At 37.0% G+C, this 18,011-nt stretch overlaps 2 protein-coding genes across 5 annotated transcripts in view; one reads left to right on the top strand and one right to left on the bottom strand.

The window, feature by feature from the left end:
* Positions 1–16,055, top strand: part of LOC120412402 (uncharacterized) — a 446,365-nt gene extending 430,310 nt beyond the window's left edge. For 3 of the 4 annotated variants that reach the window (XM_039572864.2, XM_039572862.2, XM_039572861.2), the window contains 7 exons: positions 1,049–1,268; positions 4,152–4,531; positions 4,597–5,420; positions 5,835–5,997; positions 6,058–6,164; positions 6,227–6,474; positions 9,891–11,645. In XM_039572864.2, coding sequence (XP_039428798.1) covers positions 1,049–1,268; positions 4,152–4,531; positions 4,597–5,420; positions 5,835–5,997; positions 6,058–6,164; positions 6,227–6,474; positions 9,891–10,936 — 2,988 coding nt within the window. In that variant the 3' untranslated portion in view covers positions 10,937–11,645. Of the gene's footprint in view, positions 1–1,048; positions 1,269–4,151; positions 4,532–4,596; positions 5,421–5,834; positions 5,998–6,057; positions 6,165–6,226; positions 6,475–9,890; positions 11,646–13,768 lie in introns of those variants that run through there. The other variant, XM_039572863.2, reaches the window with a different exon arrangement.
* On the bottom strand, positions 6,513–6,951 carry LOC120412409 (uncharacterized). Its single transcript, XM_039572872.2, has 2 exons — positions 6,757–6,951; positions 6,513–6,686 (listed from the first exon to the last, which is right to left on the bottom strand). Exons 1-2 carry the CDS (start codon positions 6,910–6,912, stop codon positions 6,531–6,533), a joined length of 312 nt encoding a protein of 103 aa, XP_039428806.1. The 5' UTR covers positions 6,913–6,951; the 3' UTR covers positions 6,513–6,530.
* Positions 16,056–18,011: the final 1,956 nt, after the last annotated feature.

The raw sequence follows: 18,011 nt of genomic DNA, 5'->3' as shown, positions 1-18,011 counted from the left end.
TCCAACAAAAAATGTTAGTTCAGAAATTGATACCCCAAGCGCGTCGATAGGTAGTGCAAACACGTGTTTTGTATACACTATCGAGTTGAAGTGTTGCAAAAGTGCTGCGAGGGCACTAGTGCCGGCAGTTGATTGAAAATATTGGATATTGATGGTTTTCACTGAATTTTATCTTGCACGACCGTATCACGTTTTGCCGGGCGTTCGATCTTAATGAAAGCATGGAACAACAACGTGTTCAAAGATAAAAGGGGGTGCCACTGTTTTGATAAAAACTAAACAATTTTTCTACAGCATGATAAGCTAATAAAACATTACTACTGTTTAGATCCGCATCGAACTTTCCGAGCAATAAGTCGCAAATTTTTAAACGTTTACAACGAGATTGATCGAAAAGGAGAAATTTCATTCAGTCGCGCCGATTGACAGCTGAATCTTATCAGCAATTTGCGGTGAACTCCTTCCGGTTTGATTTACAACACGCAGTTCAACCGAATGTGAATATGATATATCTTATCAGTGAATGTTCGATGTAAAAATAATAACCAATTTTGCGTGTAACCGTTCTATAATTACCATTTTATGGACCCATTAAGGTGAAGCTGTCCAAGCTCGCGCCGACCATAAATCAGAGGAAACAAAGTCCCCTTAATCCCCGTATTGCACGTTCCGATACTAAAGTGTATTCCTGATATGGACCGTTCCAGAAAGTCGGAACAAAACAATACAGATGTTCGCTTCATTTGATAAAGTATCTTTAAAATAAAAGTGAGGCTAATTTTGTCGCCACACAGCTCGGCGATCCAATAAAACTCGCATCAATCCATCAAACTGGAATAAACATTCCGACACAGAGAGCTACTCGCTAAATTTAGTTCATTCCTCCGGACAATCTGTAACCGATCAGCTAAAGTGCCACTCATTTTTGTCCCCCTCAAGAATACACCCTCATCCCATCAATCACCGCAATTTTGTCAACTTCCGCCTTGTCATGGTCAGACCATAATATAATAACAAAAAATCATCATCTTCTCTTATTTCTTTCCAGCCCCTTCAGCTGAGGGCCGTGTCCAGTCCCTCGTTGACGGAACCGACGCCACCGGTGGCCATCACCACAACGGCCAACACCGTGCTCCAGCAGCAGCAGCATGTACCGGCGGCGATGACGAAGGATGGCCGTTTGGCTGTGACCCAGCAGCACCAACAGCTCGGCAATAAGGCCGTGGTGCTGGCCAAAACCGGCGGCCACCACAATCCGTCGCAGCAGGGTGAGTTTCATTTGAGAAAGGGAGTTTTAAATTTTGGTATTTTTTGTAGCATAATAAACGGAATATGCTAGATTCAGGACATAATTTCCCGTTGCAATCAATATCCATCTCCTCCAACCATAACCTGAAGTGTGCATAGATGCACCGTATCGTATTAGCAAAGATAAATGGTGAAATTTAAAGCTTATATTTTGGAATTTTGACTAAGGTGAAACGGGACAATCACTTAATATTTTATCAATCAACGTAATTAAGATATTTATTTTACAGAAAAATTATCTAAAATCGATTAAAAACTCTAGAGTTTTTTTTTTTTTGAATAGGTCCTATAAACATATGAAAGACAATAGCTTATAGGACCTTTCAATACAAACTCTAGAACTGTCCCTTTTCCCTTAAGCATATTCCCAAGTATTATCATCCTAAGATACCTCTATAGCTTTGTGGAATCAATTTGTCACACTTAGCAATGTTCTACATCTAAAATAAGCCTCCATGATATTGTGGATTTAACTAATAGCTGGATTTTTAGCATCTTCTTACGTTTGTTGGAGACGTTCGTGGATAGGCCTAGGGGTGCCCAATTGGTGTTCAAAAGATCAATTCAAAGAAAAATTATGGTTGGCAATTTTTATATTTGATAGCTTCGCCAACATCAAAAATACATTCTTGCTAAACTTTTCCCATGATGGCCAAATATTATTTTTCTTGAAAAAAGGTTCGATTATTATTATATGATCATCCCTAGTTCTGGCTGGATGCCGTCATGATGCGACCACGTACTCCGTTTGTTTGTCAACAAAGCTGCATTACATTTGTAATCCCGCATTTCTGGAGTTTTGTTTTAAAGGTCCCATAAACCAAATTTCCAGTTTGTTGCTTTTTGGGTGTTTTTGAAACCGCCTTGAGTCAGGGATATTAAAAAACACCCAAAAAGCAAAAATTATAAATTTGGTTTATTGAACCATTTATAAAAAACTTCAGGTTTTACCTTTACTCAGATTCCTCTTAGCTCAGAATCAAATTCAAAGCAAATCGTCGCTGTCGTGCTTACTTGTCGCACGCGCATTTTAGACCGAATTGAGTTAAGAACGCCAGCTTGTGTGCAGCTTATTATCAGCGCACCACCAAACCGAAGTGCGCATCTCTTCTGTTGCGCGAAAAAATCTGTTGCGCCCGGGGGGATGGCAACCCTATTCCGACCAAAGCAAACTGACAACAGTCGACATTAGCACGGTTGTCAAATGAGAGCCCACAACAAAAGCACTAGCTGTCAAATGGTAGCCCATAACAAATCATTGTTTGGGTTTTTGATTTTCAAATTTTCCTCAATTTAAACGATAAATTCCTGAAAAAAAACACGTGAATTGTGTTGCTGATGGCAAATTCTATCATATTCTTGTAGATTCCATCCCGATATTGGCTGAAAATTCATATCGAAAAAAGTGATTTTTCTGTTTACCTTTTTGTTGCTTTTTTTCTTTTGGTCGATCAAACAGTGCGCCTGTACACTGAGAATCGGCATTACACATTTTTCAGTTTGCTTTTACACATTTGCATGGGACTTTTGAGTTCAACCAGGATAACACACTTCGTGTAACCATAGTAATATGTATACACTCAACCCCCGGTGGTTGGTCACTTTTTCGTTTGACACTTTTTTAGTTTGTACCCCCTTGGTTGGTCAAATTCAAACTAAAAAGTGACGAACTGTCACTTTTTACACGGCGCTCACGCACACTATCAAAAGAAACGTTTGGTAGTGTGTGTGAACTCTGTGTAAAAGGGGTGTCAAACTAAAAAGTGACCCCGTTCGTTTGACAACAGTTGGTGTCAAACCATCGGGGTTTGAGTGTAATACTGATTCTCAGTGTTTGTTTTCTGAACTTCCAAGATGGCGTCTTCTTCGCTACCCCCTGGTTGCGCCGTACAAAAATTGAGTGGTTTGTCGTAAGCGTGTACATCAGCCTTTGGCGCAACAGGCTTTGACAGGTTGCGTTCGTATTTTGATTTTTGTCTGCCTTCACAATACAATGCCTTACCTTACCTTTTGACCTTCACAGATCTTCTAAATTCGATTTCAGTCCTGATTTATTCTATAAAAACCGAAAAAAAACTCCATGCATTGTTGTCACTTTTCATATGAAAGAAGTTTCAATCTTGTCGTGCTATCTTGACACAGCCTGAAAATTGATGTAAGTGCGACAACTGGCCAAAGGGATTTCAGGTCAGAACGCGTTTGACACAGGTACGAGCTAGACTACCGTAAACATTTTCAATTATAACTCGGGACTCTGGTAACCAAATTCAACCAACCTTCAGGACAATGCACCGAATGGTCAACCAAACAAAACGTGTTTGTAATTGTTTACATTGAAGGCATTGAAGGTCAAACATTACAACGCGTTTTTCTCGGAACGTCAAAAAGCGACGTGCGACAAGTTAGCACGATACCGCGTTTTTAACATGTTTTTTTTTCAATCAGATTTATCGATACTGAATGAACGGATTTTGTCCGGGTTTATGCCATTCGGTCCAGTTTGGAATCCCATACGTCCGTATGGAAAATTATAATGTTTGGTTAAGTTCATAAAAAGTTTGTATGAAAAAGTATTGATATAAAAAGAGTAATTAATTGCATAATTTGAAGCCAGCAATTTATGGAAATTTGTATGGCCCAATCTAGATCCCAGATCCAATGTGACCCCTGCGGATGGACCTATTTTACTGTAAATAAAAAAAACATGAGTTTTCTTTCAACTTGAAATAGTGAAAAAGGTCATTAGAATTTTCGGTCAGAACTAGCTTAATTTGACGTTTAGTGGATAAAATTTACTGTACTTTCAATAATTTTAACAATTTGCACCCTTTTCTAATTTCCAGTTTCCGAGAGCGTGCTGCAAAAGTTCAAGAAAACCTTCGCCCAGTTCAAACCAACGACCAAAGCAGCCGCTAGTCCCCAACCTCTATCGTCAGTGGGTCCAGGTTCCCACTCGTTCGACGCCGGAACCAACTTCCTTCCCCAGCAGCAGCAGCACCCTCCCCACCTGGTGACCACGATGAGCGTCGACAGTGCCGCCAGCGACAGCACCAAGCAGGGCCAACTCACGACGCACCACCGCTTCGGGCCGCTAATCTGGCGCTCCAGCAAGGAACGCCGGAAGACCAAGTCCCACCGGCGGGACAAGTGCAACAGTGGCGACTCCGGCATCCAGGTCGAGCTGGAACCGGACGAGCTGCTGCACGATGGGCTCGACACGGCGGTAAGTTTTGCTTGTTGAAGTTTGACTAGACTGTTGAGAAGACTAACGAGATGTGTTTTATTCAGGAACCAACGGTTTCAACCCACGCAGGCAACGTGTCCGTGCGGCGGGCCAACTCGGCCAAGGTGTCCTCGGGCGTCACGGGGACGACCCTGCTGAAGCACAAACTCTCCCTGAAAAGCAACAACAAGGAGAACGTGGCGGCCAACGTGTCCCGGCTGAGCGGGAAATCGTTGAGTCAACCGTCGGGACTGGACAGCATTGCGGCCGGTGGCGAACTGCGGAGGTCAGCGACGGATCTGACCGACTCGGACAGTGACGACCACCACGAGCATCATCACCCTCACCACCATCACCACCCCGATCACCGGCTTCGACCCAGCGACGGCAACGACGACGAAGAGCCGGTTTTCGCCGAAGTTCTCTTTTCGTTCCGACCTGCTGGACCGCAGGAGCTGGCGCTCGAAAAGGGCGCCCTGGTTGAAGTCCTAAAGCGTGAACCCGGCCCGTGGTGGTGGGGCCGGATCAAGTCCGACGCCATCTTGGCCACCGACGAGGACGAAATCGACACTTCCGACTGTGGCTGGTTCCCGATGGACTTTGTCAAGGTGGTGCCGACCTTCAACAAGCCCAAACAGATCATCATCATCAACAACGGGACGCGGAACGGCGAGGACAGCTCGGTCAAGACTGACGTCGACTTGAAAAACTGTGATAGCTTGGACGATCCCACGGGGGCGGGGACGATGATGACGGAAGATGGGGAGGGGGAGGGGCCAGTGGATGCCACCGCTACTAGTCAGGACAGGCAGACCAAGGAGAACGTCATCAAGGAGCTGCTCGAGACGGAGATCAACTACGTCAAGTTGCTCAATTCGCTGTGCTTGGGGTGAGTAGAGTTCAGTGTGAATTTTGTTTATTTTGACCACGCCCCCTCTAAGATTCTGGAAGGTTAAGCTCCACCCACTTTTTCAATTGTGGAGCAAACGAAGTGTTGTTGATTTTGTTAAAAAATACAATTTTAAAGTAAAGATAACATTATCTATCTTCAAGTACTGAAGTCTTAATATAGATCGAAAATCCTTCTGATGCTTGTTTTTAAATCCAGGCGGGGCCAGACAATGCCCAACGACCTCAGTATTTAAACCCGGGACTGAGATAAGCTGTATAAGCCTAATCAAAATCTGATACTTTCCCATAATTTCGCTGCCAGCCAGCGAAGAAAATGTCGATTGGAAACTTTCTACTTGATAGCATATTGGTTAGTAAAACATTAATAAATAATTTCGACCAACCTCCACAGCTACATCAAACCGCTGCGCGAGCGAGAGGACGTCTTCCCGGCGGAGAGCGTCAACATTGTGTTCTCGAATCTGGAAAAAATCTGGCGGTTTCAGCAGACCTTCCTGGACGCACTCCGGATAGCGGTGCCAAACAACCGGATCGGCGAAGTGTTCCTTGAATACGTAAGCCTGCTCGGAATCTAAACCTCAAAACTTACCTCTAACCGCTCGCTTTCCCCCCAGCAATCGGCGTTCATGATCTACTCTTCGTACTGCAACTCGTACCCGCGGGCCCTGATGGAGCTCGAAAACTACACCCACAACAAGGAAGCGTGCACGATCTTGGAAAAGTAAGCTCCCAATATATCGACCTCGATCCTTATGTTGCTAACCCCTCACCTTCCGCCCACAGCTGTCGCGTGGCGCAAAACCTGCCCGAGCTGCCCCTGTCGGCGCACCTGCTGGCCCCGATCCAGCGCATCTGCCGGTACCCGTTGCACCTGAGCGAGCTGGTGAAGCACTCGCCCACGCGGAAGGAGCTGCTGCCCCAGCTGAACCTGCGCAAGTGCACCAAGTCCGAGCTGGAAACGCTCGACTGCCGCGAGACGTTCGAGCTGGCTCTGACGGCGATGCGGCGCGTCACCGAGATGGTCAACGAAGGTGAGTTGTTTAGCGGAAAGAGAAAAAAAAAGAGAGTCTGATTTTAAGAGTATAATTTATTCCGAATGATGAAAAAGGCGGGAGGCACTCTGCTTGACCGTTTCCGTCGTCATCTTTTGCTCCTTGCCGTCCGCGCTGCGGTAAATGGTGCTAACTTTGGTGACCTTGGTTCGTCGGTAGTGCGATGCGATCGGGATGTAACGGGTTGGGTGCTGCGGGAAGGTGTGAAGAGAGCTTAACATCAATCAAAGTTAGAGGCGATTGACAATTTGTGGGGAATACCTTTGCATCAGTGTTTTTGGACCGGTTATTGCTTGGACCAGCAACGGGTACGCAGCCCGCGTCGTCCTGAGGGATGTTGTTGATGTCCTCGAATACTTGGGCTGCCGTAGGCTCAGTACGGAAACGGGATTTTGGAATATTCTTTACCTTTGGCATTTTGAAATTGTTGACAAAAAATAATATCTGTTGGACTACTTTGATCATATTTTATACTTAGACCTATTTATAAGTTTAGTTGATCACGAATCCAGATGGCCAAATTACGCCAAACCACCCCTCTAATTTATGATCATTCTAAAAAAAACGGGATTTTTATTTATTTGTAGCCTGAAATTGTGATGATTTTAAATTTTTGTGTACAGTTTTTTTTTTTGTTGCTCTGTGGAAAAACTCTACATTGATCATTTTATTTATTGTCAGAAAAAATAAAAAAATTAGGATTTTCAAAAATAATAAAAAAGTAATTTTAATTTTAAAAATTCAACATTTACAAATTCAAAAATTTACAAATATAAAATCTCAAAAGTTCAAAGAAAGACAAACACAGAAGTTAAAATAAAACACCGAAAAAAATCCAAAAATTATAAATTTAGAATTTGATTTTTTTTTAAATATTAAAATTCAAAAATTTGAAAAGTCAGAAATTTTAAAATTCGAAAATAAAAATATTCAAAAACTTATAAATTTAAAGATTTAAAATTTTAAAATTTTTGAATTAAATTAATTAAAATAAGTAAGTTTAACGGTGCACATTAACCAGAGCTTTTGCACCCGTTTTTTTGTTACAGACATTTTAGTATCTACAAAAATTCAAACGCATTTATAAATTAAAAAAATCGACATTTTAAAATTAAAAAGAAATCTAAGATTTTAAAACTTGAACGTTTTAAACATTTTAAAACATAGAATTTCATTAAAAATCAAATATTTTAAACAAATACTCAAAAAGTCCAAATTGAAAAATTTTGAGAATTTTAAAATATTATGAATTAAAAATTTTAAGAATCAGTATTTTTGATTTCAAAAATAAAAATATACAAAAACTTATAAATTCAAAACTTCTAAGATTTTTTTTCTAAGATTAAAAAAAATCAAATTTAAGTTCAAAATAATTTAAATAAATTTAAATTTAAAAATTAACACATTAACAAATTCAAAAATTTACAAATTATATTTGAAAATGTTTGTATTTTCAAAGATTTTAAAACATGAAAATTTTGAAACAAAGAAATTCATTAAAAATGATATCTATTCTAATCGAATCGAACACAAGCGCAGCCAGTCCGAAGAAAGCATCCTGGAAGAACATGTGGATTACGCCCAAAGTTCTTAAACAAATTCAATAAAAATGAAATATTTTTAAAATTTAATACAAAAACTCATCCAAAATTAAAAACTAAAAAGCTGGAAATTTAGAAATAAAAAAAATTAAACAGTTATATTTTGAAGTTCAAAGATAAAAATATTCAAAAAATCATAAATTCACAACTTCTAGAACTATTTTTTTAAATAAATCAAAAAAATTCAAAATTTAAAAAATATTAATTTTAAAATTAAAAAATACAAATATATATTAAAACAGTCTATAATTTTAATTTGTATACCTGAATGTGACTCTGAAATTTTGAAATAAAAAAACAGATATTTAAAACTTTAAAAATCAGGGATTTGAACAAAATAAAACTAGTTATTACTCAATTACTCGAATTCCTTGTCAAAATTTTACAATTTTTATTTTTTCTCAAAATTTTATTCACATTTAAGAACATTTTACAATTTAGGAGTTAAAGAACTGGAGAGTTAAGAAATTTAAACCAACAACCTAACAATTTAACAATTACGAAATTTAGGAATTTGAGAATTTCAGAATTAAGAAATTTGGGAATTTAGATTCTGAGAATTTACGATTTTACGAATTTAGAAATTGAATAATTGAGGCGTTTAGGAATTAAGGAATTAAGGAATTAAGGAATTAAGGAATTAAGGAATTCAGGAATTCAGGAATTAAGGAATTAAGGAATTAAGAAATTAAGGAATTAAGGAATTAAGGAATTAAGGAATTATGGAATTATGGAATTATGGAAATAAAGAATTGATGAATTAATGTATTAAGGAATTATGGAATTATGGAATTATGGAATTAAGGAATTGATGAATTAATGTATTAAGAAATTAATGAATTAAGAAATTAAGGAATTGAGGAAATAAGAAAGGATTTTAGAATTTAGGTATTTAAGATTTTTAAAGTTTTTTAAAATATTTGAAAAATAATTGCAGATTTTTTTTTTTATTTTGAATTTTATAACTATAGGATTTTTGAATTTTTATTCATCCAGAGTTTTTTTAAGGTCCTACAAGTTTATTTTTGATGTAATATTTCTTTGGATTTTTTTTTAAGTTTTATTTTAAATTTTTGTTAACTTTGATATTCTAGAAAAAAAAAATATTTTTTTTTAATTTTGAAAACTGAATGGTAATGGTAAAAGAAATCAAGCGCACACACCGTCACAAGTGCTCAAACCGAACTGTCAACTTATCCTTTCTCTATCTCCATGGAGGCATCACGAAAAGAATGCACAACTTTTCTAGAACACGTTCCTTCCGAGCTCCGTACTTGACTTAAAAAATAAACACATAAATTGAAAGTGATGTTTTGATTTTTTAGCAACTAGTTTTGTAGTTATGGTTATGGTTGATGAAAATACTTAAAACTTATTTTAAGAATATATTTTATTCATTTTAATTAAACTTATAAATTATTATTATTAGTTTTATTAAAGACACTTTACCACTGCAATGGCATTCGTGTCGTTTTTTTTGAATATACAGAATTCTAATTCGGTTTCTAAATCTGTTCTTTAAGCTTTGTAAGAGTAAGAAATTTTATAACATTTTTTTCATTCTCGTTGAAACTTTTAAATCGAAATAAATAAATAAAAGAATAGCTATAATTTTTTTTTTAAATTTAAGTTTATAAAATTTGAAAAATATAAAAGATTTTTTTCGGAACACCCATCTAACGTAAATCCTAAATAAAAACCGTTAATACCATCCAGCAATATTTATAACATTTAATTGTTTGCCCGCGGCATGAAATTGTCAGAATAATTACTAACAAAACCTTTGTTTTTCAGGCAAACGCCACAGCGAGTACCTGTCGCGCATCCAGTCCCGCTTCGAGAACTTCCAAGGCCCGTCGATCAACGTGCACAGCACGCGGCTCTTCCTGCAGACGGACGCCATCCGGATGTCGCCGAACCTGTGGAACAACACGTACACGCTGTTCCTGTTCGATCGGCAGCTGATTTACTGCAAGAAGGATTTGCTCAAGCGGACCAACTACATCTACAAGGGTCGGATATTCCTGGACAATTGTCGCATCTTGAACCTGCCCGACGGGAAGATGTTTGGCGTGACGCTGAAGAACGCGCTGCGGTTGTACTGCGACACGCGGAACAAGTGGTTCGACTTTTGCTTCCGGAGCAGTAGCAGCAAGTTGCGCTTTTTGAACACGTTGTCGGCCGAGCGGCAGTTTTGCGGGGAAAGTTTGTTCGTGTCGGAGCTGGACGGGGCTTGTGTGGACGAGGACAATCTGTCGGATCGGGAGTACTTCCCGTTCGGCGAGGACAAGGACGGGTGCAGCAATACGGACACCGAAACGAGTAACGGTGCGGACTTGACGGACAGCATGCAGTTCCTGTTGGGGAACATGTCCCAGAGTGCGCGAAGTAGCAGCAATTGCAGCAATAGCGGTGTTCTGAAAGAATCTCCTACGAACGTGAAGGCCACGACGACGGCGGGGAACACGCTGCCGAAAAAGTCTCGAAAATTGACCAAAGAACAGCAACAGCAACTGCTGGCACAACAGCAAACCGTGGAGTACAGTTCGCACTCACTAGGCCGGCGGAAGTTGGGCAACTGGTTCCGGAAGGCCAAGAGCACCAACAGTACGCCCTCGCAGAGTCCCACCCATCACCCGATGGCCCTCTCGTTGGCGGCCGTCAACGCCGCCTCGGACAGCTCTTCCGCCAGCAGTCCCGGTCTTGGCTACCAGCAGAGAACGCTGTCCGCGCTGTCCGCGAACGGCACGACGGCGGTTCCCGCGGTGAGCAAAGGTAAACCAAAAGATCCAACCAGTCACGGCAACGCCACCCTCATGACCCAGTCGTCCACGTCCTGAGGGTACGCCGAGAGCACGATGCTCTAGTTCTAAGTCATCGTCATCCCCCCGCGCGCGATCCGCCCCCGCTCATTTCATTTCCGAATCGCCCAGCAAACGCATTATTAGATAGATCTATTTGTCTCTGACTGAAAATGAAAACACTGGTAATCTCCACTCTCTCCCCCGCGTTGAATTGAACCCAACTCTACTAAATCCAAATACTTAAGCTAAGGTTTTGATTGGTTTGGGGCAAAATTTTACGAAACAACGAAACAAGTCAAAGTCTGTTTAGTCTTTTATTAGCTATACAAAAAAAAATCTTAACATGTTAAACATCAAGTTAAGTTTCCTTTTCTTTAATTCAACCAAGTGCCCCTCAGCTAAGCGAAATTATTGCTCTAAATTAAACAAAAAAGAAATCTAAAATTAAACTTATAATTTACTGAGTAAGTTGTGTACGCCACCGCGCTGCTTGTTTTTAAAACCATTGGCTAATTTATGTAACATTTATGTATTTACCTACTTATATACTCTAGTTTTGTATCGATTAGTTACACTGTGTATACTTTTCACCTGAAGCACACACAATCACACGAAATGGAAAGCTCTAAAACCTAAGTTATTATCCAAAAAACAATGCCTGTAACCAATGTATTGATTACGACTAGAGGAAATTCGAAGCTAATCTATTATGAATTAATAAAGTTTTATTTTATGCTGAAATCTATCATTTTGTGTTTTTTTTCTGTTGTTCAATTGAGTTTTTTTTTCAGTGTTTGTTTTATTTCAGTTTCAGATTTTCCAGGTTAGGTCATCTTCGATTAAATTATTAGGTTTTAAATAAGTTAGGCTGCTTTATTTATATTAAAAGTGTGTTATCTCTTTAATGAATAATTTTCAGAGTGTACTCAACTGTCATACCTCTCAAATTCGATTACATTTCCTCACTTTTCAGATCACAATTTTATTCAAAAGTATGTTTGCATGATTTATCAAATTATGCTAATCTTAACTCTTTTGCTGTGATTGTTCGAGAATTTTTCTTGTTTCATTTTATTAGTACATTTTGATGTAAATTTATTTATATTGTTTTATCTATATATATAAAAAATTTCGACGGTTTTGTTCGAACGCGAATCAGTTCAATACGGAGCGTCGGATCGAGGTGCTTTTTGTTGTGTTGGGTTCGTATAGGCCCAAGGAAGGTTCTTACGCTAACTAATTGACACTTTGGCCACTCTGGAACCGATTCCGAAGCATCGGCAAATTGTATGGAGAAAGTTACGTAAAATAATATTTTGATCACAGGAGGCTGAATAAGTAAAAAACCAAGAAACGTCAAAAAACGAAAAAAGGGCAGAACGAAGTTTGTCGGGTAAGGCTTGTTTAGTATATTTCACAAAGGGTTTCCAGCATCAAGGATTACTGAATGGAATTACCAAGATTACTAAAAATATATCACGAATTACTTAAAATTTCCAAAAATTACTTGGAAATTCCTAAGATTTTTTTGAAATTAGGCTCACTTAATGTCGACATGTGCATAATACTTAAAAAAAATCTCGATGAATTTTTTTTCGGCTGATTTTTTTTTTTTGCTGCTGTACAATAGAATTTTACAAAAAATCAAAGTATTTCTGATCGATTTCAGATATGATAAATACGATTTTAAACACATGAAAATACCATTCAAATTGTTTTCAGTTGATTAGACTTCTATTTCCCTTGAAATTTTTATGTTTTTTGAAAATAAAATATTGTTTTGCCCCCTCATTTTTTTCGGACCGATTTTGAAGGGAGTGGGTTGACATAAACTTTGAAAAATATTTGCAACGGCCTAAATATTTCAAAATTTATTCAAATTTTATTTTTTTATTTTCTTTTTCATTGTTTCAGTATTATGGGTTGGGGATCATCCATAAACAACTTGGAAACCTTTTCGAATTTTCATTCTCCCTCCCCCCCTCCCCACAGCCCCACATGTGAACATTGTTCAGAAGTAATTCTAGTAATAAAAAAAAAATAAATAAATAAAAATAAAAAGAAAATAAAATAAAAATTTTTCACTGTGAACAATTTTTCATTCAAAAACCATCGTCAAACCCCTCCCTTTCTCCCCCCCCCCCCCTTACAAAGTATTACTGAGTTATTTACTAGAGAATTACTGAGTAACTCTGAAATTTCTCTTAATTCGTATAATTCGTGATTTGTTACCATTCTGACACGAAGCCGTATGGAAAAAATCTAAAATTGTTTTTTTTTTATTTATTGTAATTTTCTGTGATATAATTTCCCAAAAAAGAAACAAGGAATTTTCAACTAGAATTTTGGAAATTACTAGCATTACTCTGGAGTAGCTGAGGAAATCCAGAATTACTTAAATTATTGCTTAAACTCCGAGTAGTTCCGGATTGGTGACCAATCTGACATGATGCTTGAATTTCCTGGAAATTTAATAAATAATAATAATGCTCAGTATGGTACTACGAAGATTTTTATTATTGTTTGCCTGTATTGATTTTTTTCATTCATCTTTTTTTTTTTTTGCCTTGTCACAATCAATAAGTGAATCTATCAAACCCATGATTTACTTTAATAATGTAAATCTATTAAACGCTATTAGAAGACCAAAAAAGTAGATAAAAATTAAACATATTCAAATTTTCGATTGGATTTTGAGTTGATAATGATAAACTTAATAAAAAAAACCTATTATTCACTTAGAGCCATCTCAAATCAGCCGGTAGCCCATTTTCCGTTCCACATGACCCATTGCAGAAACCATCCAACCCATCACTTCCTCTCAAATGGCCACGAGAGTCCCACATCAACAACCTTTTTCTCTTGCAGAGAACGACGACCCCGTCGAGGACCGTTTGTTGTTCTAGAAGTGCCGCATCCACAGCAGCCAATCGTTTAGTTTGATTCCCGTAAATCCTGGGCAGTGTGTAGAATAGAGTATATTTACCTTAAAAGTAACACACACACACTCTCACACATACATATTTTGAACGCACAAATTGATTTGAAGAAAACAGAGCACACGCACACCCAAAACATTGCACAACAACCCAAGTGTATTGAGAAAAAATAGCAAAATCCCAAATTTTACAAAAAATCCTAAAATGACTTAGAACACTACCGAGCGGTTTTAATTTAGAGTGTAATGGACGGTAATCCAGTTTAAAAAAAAACCCAAACGAAAACCAATGGTCTCATTATAACCCAAACTACACACAGACTCAAAAAGGCTAATTGAACGGAACGAGAGTGTTCATATTTTAACAGTGTAAAGTAAAATAAATAAAATGTGAAGAAATCAATTTTGAACTGTGCTGGCCACATGCTAACATTTCAATAGAGTAATACCATTCCTACCATTAAAACATCTTTTCCTTGATTCACCTTAGTATTTGTTTTTCTGAATTGTCATCAGGAAAAAAATATCATAATCCGAAATGAAATATTTCCAAAATTTACCTTTCGTAAAAAAAAATATTTGGCGTTTCTTACGCAATTAGTTTAACCACAGTCTATGGTTTAACTATTCAGTAATATTTTTAACAAAACTAAAAATTAATAAAACCCAAATTAACAATTTTGTGGAATTGATAACAAAACCAACCCCCCCTAGAATTACTCCTTGGCGTGTCAAACTTTGACCGAAAACCTAAACCATGATAGCGGAAAATATAAAAAAAAACAGTTTTATACCAAAATAACTACAAACAATCCAACTTCTAATTGTGAGAGAGGGAAAATAAACGAAAATCTGTTTACACAAGCAACTGCCAGAAAGCTCGATCAATTGTCTTTTTATGTTAGCTAAAAAAAATAATAAAGCGAAAAATTTTACCACTTTGATCAAATTTTGAACTGTTGTTGAACTGAAATTAAGATTTAAAATTGATTAGTATTATCATCAATTTTTGTTTTTATTTTGTTAAAAACCAACACGCACGTTCAAAATCACTCAGTTTCAATCAAAACCGAACCTACTCAGAAATGAGTAAAGGAGGCATCTGTCAGATTTGAGTGAATTCCTCCCAAATCTGGGTGAATATCACTCAGTTTTCGTTGAATTCTGAGTGAAATTCACTCAAATCTAACAGATGCCCCCTTACTCATTTCTGAGTAGGTTCAGTTTTGACTGAAACTGAGTGTTTTTGAACGCGCGTTTATACAAGACAGCAACTATATAAAAAAAATAACAATAATTGTGAATCTCACATTAACGTGCACGCAACTATTTTACACTTTAAAATTAACATTCCAAGTCAAACTGAGTTTCCATCAATAATTCAAAATATGATCAAGTAAAAATCCAAATAAAAATTTGAAGCGAGCAGTTGAATTTCACTTAACAAAAATCTGCCAAATTAAATTGATTACTTTGAACGCAATAAAGAGCATGTAATGCAGAAAGAAAGGAAAATTAGGTTAGGGAATGTTGTTGATGGAAAATGAGAATTTGTTAAAAAAAAATACCTAACACAAAACACACACACTTGTTCCACGTGAGACGTCGCACAACTACCGAAAGGAAAAAAAAATAAGTACAGGGCTATTTTAAACGAGTCTTAAACGTTGAAACTGATCAAATTTCAAACTTGAAACAATTTCAAATCAGATGGGGAAACTTTTTTCCCAAATTAGAACAACAATTGTTGCTGATTTACCAAACTAAACTCGAGCAAACTGTAACGCTTAAAAGACATTATTAGAAAGAGAAACCAAACTGTTATATACGTTAATGGAATACAAATCAAAAGTGTTTGTAATATTTACATCCGAAAAAAAACATAAACTTACAATTAGTAACTGCTGAATTTCAACTATGACACTGTGAGGTCGGGGGAAACTTTGTCGAGCAGTGAAACTATGTTTGCGAAGAGACCAACTGAAACGATTCTAAAAGCAACAAACCTATCAAATACTGAGTGTGAGTGTATCGAAGTATTTAGTAAAGGAACGAACATTAGCAGCAAGTCTTAATCGATGTGTTTATCATTTAAATTAGCTTTCTACAAAATATGAATAAAGTAATGCATCTTAAACTCGAAAAAAAGTCGTGCGAAAAGCGTTCATGTTTTGTAAATAGATTTCGAAATCAACTGCGCATAAAATTAACAAACAATCAATTATTTAACAGACGAAAAAATAATCAAGTTAATTATCTACAGTACAGTGATACGACATATCTTTACCGAAAGTTGGATCGTAATGTTAGAATAGCATAACAGTAAATGCTCAGTTCTTTAATATGTTAAAGGCAATGATTCTGAATGTTTCCAAACATTTTAATTTTTCCTGTTATTAGAGAAAGTATTAGCTCGAAGCCAACTTTCGTTCACGTGTAAGCTTCCAAATCACCGACGTAAACAAGAATAGTTATAGCAACGAGTGGGCATTTACTCCACGAACAACGGGAAGCCAGTCAGTGGTAGTTTATTAAACAGGTATTCTATTATATTAAAAAATATATATTCAGTGAATATAGAGATTAAATCTGTTCGTTACCAAATTAGCTATTAGTTGTTCGGAGAGACAAAAAAGATGTAAGCAAATAAAATGAAACTGTAATCGGTCAAAAGGAAAGTCTACAGCGAGACAGGAAGCTCAGTAATAAGCTATTGAAGAAAAAAAACTTTGAGGATGGGTAATTATTCCTGCAAAGACACTATAGTTGTAACTTGGAATTAAGCAGTTTAAATAAAGTGATTGAACACGAATATAAATTGTTTCATTATTTTTAAACTATCACAATTTTACAAAGTTACACCTCGAAAATATGGAATTTAATTTGTCTAATTTTATCCACCTATTTAATTTTTATCTATACAGTAGTTGTTCGGTAACTGGGCTGAGAACGTAACCCAGTCAGCGAATGCTGTTCGCTAACTGGGCTGAACGAAAAATAACGAGGGGACTATCGATGCATAATTTTTTTTTTTGGTAAAATATAAAAATAAAGGTTGCTTAAATTTATTTACAATGATTACTTTTCATATTTCTTTAATTGTGACTTGAAATTACATAAAAGTTTAAAACAAGTTTTTTTTTATTTGTTGAACATGATTTTTACATCCATTAACCCCTCGGTGATTTCGGTTTGTTTTGGTTTTTTGACGTTTGTCTGCTTTTTAGTTATCGAGCGCCCAGTTAAAAAGCAGCCCAGTTAAACAACGCCCAGTTACCGAACAACTACTGTATATTTTTTTTAATAACAACATTATTTTGCAAATTATGTCTAAAATCAATCAGTATAACACATTAAATTCAAGTGGAAAATCACGTTGACTTTGAATAGTGCCTTAATATCAATTTCAAGTGTTTGCCTCATCATTTTGAATAGTTCAACACAGTGGGGCAAATTCACTTGAAAAGCTTGAGCCACTCGACTTGCACCCGACTGAAAATAATGTGTCAAAAATACCAAAAAGTCAATCGCCCAAACACTTGAAATTGATAGTGGCTTTATTCAATCATTCAAGTGTTTGGGCACTTCAATAAAAAGTGTGGTGTATTTTCAGTGTAGGCTCCAACATATATCCAAAAGTTTTAAACAAACAGGTTCTCTTCACTGCAATCAAAATAAATTGCAAAACATAACATAAAGAAAATGTTGTTCAAAACTAATGGGTGACTTATCTTATGACTTTTTCACACAAACAAAGTCAATGATAATCTTAAATTAACCTTATAAATTCATGCTTATAAGGCAATCTTATGAATTCAAAAACGGGAAATTTCTGAGAGTTTTATATGGTGTGCCATATGTATTTCAAAAAATGCTTTGGCTGAGTGCACATCAAAATAAATTGCAAAACATTGGCTATGTTAAAGCAAAATCAAATCAAATTATTCGCTCTACAGCATTGCCTTGGCGTTCTCGATTGCGAGATTCCTACTCGAAACTAGGTGTTCGAAGGCTTGATTGTTGAGGCAATTGCAAACCTCTTTTTACACCTAAGCTTCCGTCCACCTCGGGATTCGAACTGATGACCTTTGGATTGTTAGTCCAACTGCCTACCAGCGACTCCACCGAGGCAGGACCCAGGGAGACGACTCCTACACCTGGACTGAGCTAACG

This window comes from Culex pipiens, chromosome 3 (assembly GCF_016801865.2).
Source record: "Culex pipiens pallens isolate TS chromosome 3, TS_CPP_V2, whole genome shotgun sequence".
Taxonomy (NCBI): domain Eukaryota; kingdom Metazoa; phylum Arthropoda; class Insecta; order Diptera; family Culicidae; genus Culex; species Culex pipiens.
Note: the sequence above shows the minus strand (reverse complement) of the source record. Positions and strands in the feature narration are given on the sequence as shown.